The sequence below is a fragment of the Mizuhopecten yessoensis genome, unplaced genomic scaffold (assembly GCF_002113885.1).
Source record: "Mizuhopecten yessoensis strain PY_sf001 unplaced genomic scaffold, ASM211388v2 scaffold6361, whole genome shotgun sequence".
NCBI lineage: Eukaryota > Metazoa > Mollusca > Bivalvia > Pectinida > Pectinidae > Mizuhopecten > Mizuhopecten yessoensis.
Window position 1 is genome coordinate 676,309 of NW_018406511.1, and position 11,073 is coordinate 687,381.

General features: G+C 34.3%; 1 protein-coding gene across 1 annotated transcript; it reads right to left on the reverse strand.

Moving 5' to 3' along the window:
• Positions 1-26: 26 nt before the first annotated feature.
• On the reverse strand, positions 27-10,673 carry LOC110451997. The gene is made up of 5 exons (XM_021500237.1): positions 10,559-10,673; positions 10,083-10,142; positions 6,914-6,994; positions 2,280-2,372; positions 27-325 (listed from the first exon to the last, which is right to left on the reverse strand). Exons 1-5 carry the CDS (start codon positions 10,641-10,643, stop codon positions 318-320), a joined length of 327 nt encoding a protein of 108 aa, XP_021355912.1. The 5' UTR covers positions 10,644-10,673; the 3' UTR covers positions 27-317.
• Between the last annotated feature and the right edge of the window lie 400 nt (positions 10,674-11,073).

The following is an 11,073-nucleotide window of genomic DNA, read 5'->3' on the forward strand; positions in this document are numbered from 1 at the left end:
CTTCTGATACATGATTACACAAACACTATACAAGTTGCATAGACGTTTAATAGTGCAAAACATACACCGATACAATTATGAAATAGATCAATTGAACCAATGCAAGAATTATTTTTTTAAAAAATCGTGGATATTTAATTTTAGAAGACATTTTAAAAATACGTTCTATACATGACGAAGTTTTTAACGGTGAATATGTTTTGAATGTTCCGTGCGGTTGGATAGGGCAGTCGATGAGATGTGGATTGGTGAAATGGTCAACAAGGGAAGGTCTATGACTTCTCTCTACCGGGACCGTCATTGGATGTCAGAACCTCTTAAAAAACTGTTGAATAAAAAATATATACATTGAATCTAATGAACTTCAAATATAAGTTCATTTCTTGAGAGAGCATAACATAGCTTCCTGACATCATTTTGAACAACTCAATATCAAAAGAACGAGGCGATATATTAAGCAACTTAAGAAGACAGACTCACACTAACCTATCATTGAAATGTTTAAAAGGATATACCGTTCTACCGTGTTATTCAAATCTGGTTCGCATTAAGGATAAATAGTTTCCTTTTCTTTTTCTATCTCCTTTCGTAGAGAGTTCCACAGCAGAGTAAATACATTTTTATCAGTACTACAATGCTTTGGTATGGTTATTTTTAATACAAATTAGAGGATTGTATGTTATGATTAGTTTCTATATTTAATATTTAATTTAATTATTATTGTGCAATTTACCACTTCTTTGTATGTCTTTTCAGACCGTGTTCATTGCTGAATAAACATATTTTAAAGTAAACGGAACAGAGTCCCATCTACAAATTTCAAAAAGCGAAATTATCATAGGTATAATGTTTCAGGTACATTGCACTTTGAATAACGATATTAATTTAACGGTAACAGACACGCATCACATTTTAATTCTATAGAGTAAGGGTAAGGGGCACACAATGTATAACAATAACAAACGAAAAAACAATACGCTGACCGCAACAGTTTAGGAATTTCATTTGTTCTAAGCTCATATGCAATTTTGAAGCTTTTTTTACGATATCCTGAACCGAATATCATTATTTAATGAAATCACAAAAAAGTTGATCAAACATTTTGTTGCTCCAACATGACGAAGTTTAAATATACCAGCTGATTGGCTGACACAACCTCGTCAATCCATGACCGTTTTTCACTGTATATTTTAATAAACAGCTCCGTCACATTTTTGTACTTTGCTAAAGAAAAATGTGAATGTATTGCAATTTGTCCTGTTCATCTCGAAAACAGTATGAAAAACGACAGCCTACAAAACAGATTTCACAATGACATACACCATGACGTTCTTTGCTTACCTTTTAATGTCATGTTCTGTAACTGGTTATATTTTTTTCAAGCATATCAAAAAAACTTTCACTATCCAATTTACTTTAAACTTTTCCTTGATGACACGCTTTTAAACAAACTTATCCAGGCAGGAACGAATTATTGTACATTGATATATTTCAATAGGTGGCTGCTGCAGTAATCCGCCATAATTTTATGAGCAAACGGAACAAATCAAGACTATGTTTTACAGAAAATCCAAAAGAATCACATCCGATTCCATATTGGTGTCGCATCTATATACATGTATATGGAGCAAAGTAGTCATATAAACGGTAGCTTTCGGAATAACACTGGATCCTTGCAATGACTTGGAATTGTATATGGGCCAAGGAAGTAATTCTTACAGTGTAGACAATATGATGTTGTCAAATTTTCGGAGCAATCCCCTCCTTTATCGATACACAAAAAAAATACACAAAAAATATTCTTATTGGAAATATAATAATTATGTTAAAGCTAATATTTTGGCAACAATAAGCCCCTCGGCTAGCGTAAGCCTGAGGCAGAATTTTCACTGACCACATCGTTGACCATCGCGTGTGCGAACAACGATGTATATCCTATTATTTTTCTAATATTGTTTTTTATATAATGCATTTGTTTTGGGTGGATTTTTTCTGTGTCTCGATAAAGGAGCGGATTGCCCCGAAAATTTGACATCATATTGTCTACACTGTAGGATTAACATCCTTGTCCAATACATATAATTTTTAATCTGATTTAGTTTACCCAGGTCTGTGTGTGTTTTATTAGAAGGTATTTATGTTTAGATTATATATGTAGGTGTTGGCTTTCAGTTTGAAAATTGTATTCAGGTTGATGTTTTTGAGGGCTATTGACAGGGGAATACCTTTAGACTACATGTAAAAGTCAACTATCAATCAGTGCCTTAGTCAGTACGTACCTATTGGTCGGTGATTATTCCTTTTCTTGTTGTGTAATTTCCTGAAAATGGCTGTCTGGTCTGTGCTTGTGGGAACAGTAGACGGAGAAAAAACTGTAAATATAATATCAGGATCTCATTTACAAAACATTTCTTGGCAGCTCTTCATCTGTACTGTATTAGTGTCGGATCGTAGGGTTGACCACTTACTGTTGAGTACTTCATTATGGAAACAACAAGTCTCTGACATTGTCATTATGTGCATCCAGTGTGCTCACTCCGTATATGACACCGTTTAAATTGTTAGTATTGAATAGTCTGAATAAACGGTACATAAGGTGGTTAAATAATAAACAATGACTATACTATAGAGCTTGTAAATAGCCGACGACTAATCCAATAGACAATGACTATACTATAGAGAATAGCCGACGACTAATAGAAAAGGACTATACTATAGACCGACGACTCATAGACAATGACTATACTATATAGAATAGCCGACTACTAATAGCTAATGGCTATACTATAGAGAATAGCCGAGGACTAATAGACAATTACTATACTATAGAGAATAGCCGTCTACTAATAGATAATGACTATACTATAGAGAATCGCCGACGACTAATAGACAATGCCTATACTATAGAGCCGAGGACTAATCGACAATGACTATACTATAGAGCCAAGGACTAATAGACAATGACTATATTATAGAGAATAGCCGACGACTAATAGACAATGACTATACTATAGACCGACGACTAATAGACAATGAATATACGTATACTATAGACCGACGACTAATAGACAATGAATATACTATAGACCGACGACTAATAGACAATGACTATACTATAGAGAATAGCCGATGACTAATAGACAATGACTATACTATAGAGAATAGCCGACTACTAATAGATAATGACTATACTATAGAGAATAGCCGTCGACTAATATACAATGACTATATTATAGAGAAAAGCCGACGACTAACAGACAATGACTATACTATAGAGAATAGCCGACGACTAAAAGACAATGACTATATTATAGAAAAATAGCCGTCGACTAATAGACAATGAATATATTATAGAGAATAGCCGACGACTAATAGACAATGACTATGTTATAGAGAATAGCCGACGACTAACAGACAATGACTATACTATAGAGAATAGCCGACGACCAATAGACAATGACTATATTATAGAGAATAGCCGACGACTAATATACAATGACTATGTTATAGAGAATAGCCGACGACTAGCAGACAATGACTATACTATAGAGAATAGCCGATGACTAATAGACAATGACTATACTATAGAGAATAGCCGACGACTCATAGACAATGACTATACTATAGAGAATAGCCGACGACTAATAGGCAATGACTATACTATAGAGCTTGTAAAACAGATACTAAACACGAAACACAAGTGTGACTCTTCAAAATTAAAAGGAAACGTATTTTATAAATAATGAACGAAACAGACAAAACAACATCTTATGGACAGGAATGTTTTGTGATTCGTAATATCAAGGTAAACTTACAATTATTGGCACGAAATATTAAGTCGTTTTTTGTAAATGTTTCCCATAAACAACAGATCTTGGGTAATATGAGGTTTGCAAACAGAAACACATAAGAACAGAAATCCACTTTCCTAACGTTTTATCAAGAAAATGCAATCAATCAATGCAAATTTATTAAGGAAGAACCTTCACGATAGCAAAAAGTAACTGATGCACAGAAAACTTACAAGTTTTTACTCACACTTTTCAACTGTAATATATCTCAGTATTCGCCTGACTCTGAGCATATAAATGATGTTTATCAATAAACAAGGAGTATCCGATAGACCTGACACTAGAACCACTAACTTTGGCCTGTTAATTAACGCTTAAATATTCCGTCTAAGCACATCAATATAAAATCGTTTGGTACTTAAAGTCGTTCTGAGCACACCATATCATTAAATATCAATCTAGTATAATGTACAAATGTTTTAAACTTTCTTTCTTTCACGACATATCCTTTATGAATACATTTGGAGGTTATTATAAGTATGAACATTTCCGTACCCCTCTCCATATCAACCTAGGATCTCCACAATAGGCTGGGATAACGACATATAGGTCGGGGTGGGTACGGGATAGGCAATGCACCAAAGTAATTGATTCTTAATTTTCAAAAGGGTTAAATTGGGGAAACAACATTTATTTTTCTGTTCTCGAGATGATTAAGCCATATGCTTGTTTTAATTTAATTTAGTTTTATAGTATTTTCGAATAAGTCGTGGACACGCGAACAAAAGATGCATAAAGCATATTCTTTGAATAGAAAAAGCAGTTTAATCTGTCCGACAAATGAAAGGCCGTATTTAAAAGAAAAGTTAACAACGTAAACGAAAACTGTAGCTCCTCTGATCGATTCAGCCTATTACTATACACCCTGGATTGTATCTACTCACACAGTAGGTGCAATCACGAGTGTGTCCCCGAGTTTGACGAAACATTGATAGCTATAATTATCTTTTTTGAGTAGTGGTAAGGCTTATTATAAACACGTTACTTATCAGTACTCTGAAACATTTTTTAAATTTATACATGTATAAACAAAAGCCTTTACGCACATCCGTTTCTGTTTCAAACGTTGGATAAAACGATTTGCATTTCCACCTCTCTAATCCCTAGCATCACCGTATCACTAGTTCTCACCAGCTGTACGGTGCCTTGTTTACAAACTGTACATATTATCTGTCTGATCCATAGCATCACCGTATCACTAGTTGACACCAGCTGTACTGGGCCTTGTTTACAAACTGTACATATTACCTGTCTGATCCCTAGCATCACCATATCACTAGTTGACACCAGCTGTACTGTGCCTTGTTTACAAACTGTACTTATTACCTGTATGATCCCTAGCATCACCGTATCACTAGCTGACACCAGCTGTACTGTGCTTTGTTTACAAACTGTACTTATTACCTGTCTGATCCCTATCATCACCGTATCACTAGTTGCCATTAGCTGTAGTGTGCCTTGTTTACAAACTGTGCTTATTACCTGTATGATCCCTAGCATCACCGTATTACTAGATGACACCAGCTGTACTGTGCTTTGTTTGCAAACTGTACTTATTACCTGTATGATGCCTAGCATCACCGTATCACTAGCTGACACCAGCTGTACTGGGCTTTGTTTACAAACTGTACTTATTACGTGTCTGATCCCTAGTATCACCGTATCACTAGATGACACCAGCTGTACTGGGCCTTGTTTACAAACTGTACTCCTTACCTGTCTGATCCCTAGTATCATCGTATCACTAGTTGCCATTAGCTGTAGTGTGCCTTGTTTACAAACTATACTTATTACCTGTCTGATCCCGAACATCACCATATCACTAGTTGACTACAGCTGTACTGTGCCTTGTTTTCAAACTGTACTTATTACCTGTATGATCCCTAGCATCACCGTATTACTAGATGACACCAGCTGTACTGGGCCTTGTTTACAAACTGTACATATTACGTGTCTGATCCCTAGTATCACCGTATCACTAGTTGCCATCAGCTGTACTGTGCCTTGTTTACAAACAGTACTTATTACCTGTCTGATCCCTAGTATCACCGTATCACTAGTTGACACCAGCTTTACTGGGCCTTGTTTACAAACTGTACATATTACCTGTCTGATCCCTAGCAGCACCGTATCACTAGATGACACCAGCTGTACTGTGTCTTGTTTACAAACTGTACTTATTACCTGTCTGATCCCTAGCATCACCATATCACTAGTTGTCACCAGCTGTACTGTGCCTTGTTTACAAATTGTACTTATTACCTGTCTGATCCCTAGTATCACCGTATCACTAGATGACACCAGCTGTACTGTGCCTTGTTTACAAACAGTACTTATTACCTGTCTGATCCCTATCATCACCGTATCACTAGTTGACACCAGCTGTACTGGGCCTGGTTTACAAATTGTACTTATTACCTGTCTGATCCCTAGTATAACCGTATCACTAAATGACACCAGCTGTACTGTGCCTTGTTTACAAACTGTACTTATTACCTGTCTGATCCCTAGCATCACCGTATCACTATATAGCTAGTTGACACCAGCTGTACATGTACTGTGCCTTGTTTACAAACTGTACTTATTACCTGTCTGATCCCTAGTATCACCGTATCACTTGTTGTCACCAGCTGTACTGTGCCTTGTTTACAGACTGTACTTATTACCTGTCTGATCCCTAGCATCACCGTATCACTAGTTGACACCAGCTGTACTGTGACTTGTTTACAAACTGTACTCAGTACCTGTCTCATCCCCAGCATCACCGTATCACTAGCTGTCACCAGCTGTACTATACCTTGTTTACAAACTGTATTTATTACCAAATTGTGTAGGTGCAATCACGTATCCTTCTCTTCGTGTTTACATTTGCAAAGAAATCTTGCAAACCAACAAGACTTAATTACACTTTTCATTTCCCAATAAAATGCATATTTTGATAAGTTAACTTGCGGTCTGCTAGTTTGTTATTGTATTACAATATAAGTGTATTTCCTAGCTTAACTGTATCAACCATAAAGTTCCCGCCAAAACATGCTCGGACATATCCATAAAATACTAACCTTGCTTCTTGTCGATCCTTGATTTTCTGTTCTGTATTTTTCTGACGTAATGGTTCATTTCTTCTTCACTTCCAGTGGGATCTGCAGACATAAACAACAATTTGACTCATCATTTACCATAAAATTATACTTATTCAATAGTATTATATGAAAGATAGCCAATCGTATAGATAACATAGTGATACTCGACCAAGCACTCCGCTACCCCTTACGTCGTAAAACACAGAGCAGCCATCTTGTTTTCATATTATTTGTCCAGTCATAGTCTCGTTATCTATACAAGATCTAACTGACAGACAGGGACTGTCAATGCCACAATGTTCTTCTCTTTTCTTGTTTTATTATCCAATCTACATAATAAACATACATATTTTATATCTGATAATAAACATACATACAGTTGTGGGATCGCACAACGTTACACGATGTGCGGTGTGCATATGATGTGTGAACGATGTGCGCACGATGTGCGAACGATCATTGCTTGCGCACAAATGTGCGGACGATGGACGATCGTAGTGCGATAACTATCGTGGTTGGTGTAAATTGAGGAATTACTTTATTTACTATAAACGGTTTCGGGTTTAATCAAATAAACTTAATTTTACAAACATGTTTCTATATTCTAGCTTCATCTTTAAGCTTATCTTTCTATCTCTAAACTTTCTTACATTTAGAAATGTTGTTTTCTGTGTTTTTTAAACGACCTTAATCGACACATGTAAATTTACAACAAATATGGAATTGGTCTACTATAGAGGTAACCATAGCAACTTTGTACAGGAACGTACATGGACCGTAGTACTCGTTGACGTGAATCAATGAAAAATGAAGGGGAGCTTTAGACCAAACCGTATGCAACTAACATATACTAAACGTCCAGTTGTGTTTTCATAACAGTCATACGGTATCATACATCAGCTCCTTGTGTCAGGCACAGGCTAGGTAAAACTCCGGTCACTCATCAAATTGTTATTAACCTGTAGCCAAACCTATTCCTGACAGTTTTAATGGTCACTGTAATATTGTGTAACACGCATTGTAAAACTGTACATAATTCTTGCGATGAGAAAATAATATATTCAGTGTACATTATTGCATACGAGCCTTCCGTATATGTTTTTCATTCCGTAATATTGATCAACAAATTGTACCAAATCGCACAGTTGAGAGAAGCGCGAAACGGGACGAAATATTGTGAAATCGCACACCATGTGCGGACGGTGGGTGCACGATGCATGCACGATGTGCGCATGCTATTATTGGTGCGTTGTGCGGTCACACAACTGTATTTTACACCTGATAATAAACACACATATTTTACACCTGATAATAAACATCCATAGTTTACACCTGATAATAAACATCCATATTTTACACCTGATAATAAACATACATATTTTACACTTGATAACAAACATACATATTTTACACCTGATAACAAACATACATATTTTACACTTGATAATAAGCACACATATTTTACACCTGATAATAAACATCCATATTTTACACCTGATAACAAACATCCATATTTTACACCTGATAATAAACCTCCATATTTTACACTTGATAACAAACTCACATATTTTACACTTGATAACAAACACACATATTTTACACTTGATAACAAACACATATTTTACACTAGATAACACACATACATATTTTACACTTGATAACAAACACACATATTTTACACCTGATAATAAACACACATATTTTACACCTGATAATAAACATATATATTTAACACTTGATAATAAACATCCATATTTTACACCTGATAATAAACATACATATTTTACACTTGATAATAAACACACATATCTCACACCTGATAATAAACATCCATATTTTACACTTGATAATAAACATCCATATTTTACACCTGATAATAAACATCCATATTTTACACTTGATAATAAACATACATATTTTACACTTGATAACAAACACACATATTTTACACTTGATAACAAACACACATATTTTACACTTGATAACAAACACGCATATTTTACACTTGATAGAAAACACACATATTTTACACTTGATAACAAACACACATATTTTACACTAGATAACACACATACATATTTTACACTTGATAACAAAAACACATATTTTCCTCCTGATAATAAACATACATATTTTACACCTGATAATAAACATACATATTTCACACCTGATAATAAACACACATATTTTACACCTGATAATAAACACACATATTTTACACCTGATAACAAACATACATATTTTACACCTGATAATAAGCATATATATTTTACCCCTGAAAATAAACAGACATATTTTACACCTGATATCAAACACACATATTTTACACTTGATAACAAACATACATATTTTACACCTGATAATAAGCATATATATTTTACCCCTGATAATAAACAGACATATTTTACACCTGATATCAAACACACATATTTTACACTTGATAACAAACATACATATTTTACACCTGATAATAAGCATATATATTTTACCCCTGATAATAAACAGACATATTTTACACCTGATATCAAACACACATATTTTACACTTGATAACAAACATACATATTTTACACATGATAATACACATACATATTTTACACCTGATAATAAACATATAAATTTTATACCTGATAATAAACATACATATTTCACACCTTATAATAAATATACATATTTAACACCTGATACTACACTCACATATTTTACACCTGATAATAAACACACATATTTTATACCTGATAATACACATACATATTTTACACTCGATAATAAACATACCTATTTTACACTCGATAACAAACATATATATTTTACACTTGATAATAATTATACGTGCTTCACATCTGATTACAAACATACCTATTTCACACTCGATAATAAGCATACATATTTTACACCTGATACAATTGTAATAAACATACATATTTCACACTTGATAATAATTATACGTGCTTTACATTTTTTTATAAACAAACATACTTTACATCACCAAATCTCTTTCAGCGATATGTCGGTTGTAGGAGCATAATTAGTTATTTTTTGTATGTCATTCGCAGGGTAACTGAACACAACAACGTTAGTGTGGTTTTAGCTGCGGAATGGCAGCACTGAATCTGAAAACTTTATTTGTGTGAAATAAAGAGTCTTACCTTGCAGGTGAACGAGGAGTCGTTTGATAAGCCTAGACATTTCTGCTTTTTCTTGTTTTCCTGTAAATATTAGTCAAATATAAAACCAAATCAATATAAAATATGCAAGTGATCCCTGTATTATATTTATCCAATTATAAAAATATTAATTCTACCAGTTCTAGCGATACACACGGACGTAGATCATTTTTACCAGCAATACAACACACGTATCCTAGCTTATAAGTAGATCGATAGATTCATTACACAGATTAACAACTGAAATAAATTTGATTACTTTCGGTTGCAGATTATGTATCTATTTAATGTATCATTGATTTTGTTTTATACCTTAAACAGTACAATTGTTAATAACCTCAATCACTCTAAATTTGTATACCCTCAATCACTACAAATTGTACTTGAATATTTAATAAATAGAGACTAATGAAACTTTCTGTATGATAATTCGCCGTAAATTTGGATTTAGTACTTACTTTCAAATGACTCTGCCGAAATGGACACCATCAAAACCATAAACAGGAACAGCCCCAGGTTTAATGACGAGGCCATGACTATCATGACTCTGAGTATCAGGTACGGATATATAACGTATATAAATACGTGGGTGTGCACATGGTGTTAGTGCGCATGTCACCACATAACCTTAAACCTCAAACTTACAAGTGTAGGATCGTGTTGATGGCGTGAACCATAAAAACACAGTAAATATTCATCCCAGCTAGTAATCAATGGCAGACAGACAGACAGACAGACAGACAGACATATTATTTATTTCTTCTGGATAGAGATTTCCAAATAACACTATTTAGTTTAAATCATATCAGGTCACATTCACTTGCAATTTGAAGTCTTGACTTCATGTCGGAGAGCAGCAACTCATATCGACGGACGCACGACTTCCCAATAGAAAATTCGTTTGGGTATTGTCCTCAAGAAATGAAAACTTTACATAATCTTAGACATTAACTATATTTACAACCTTATCAAG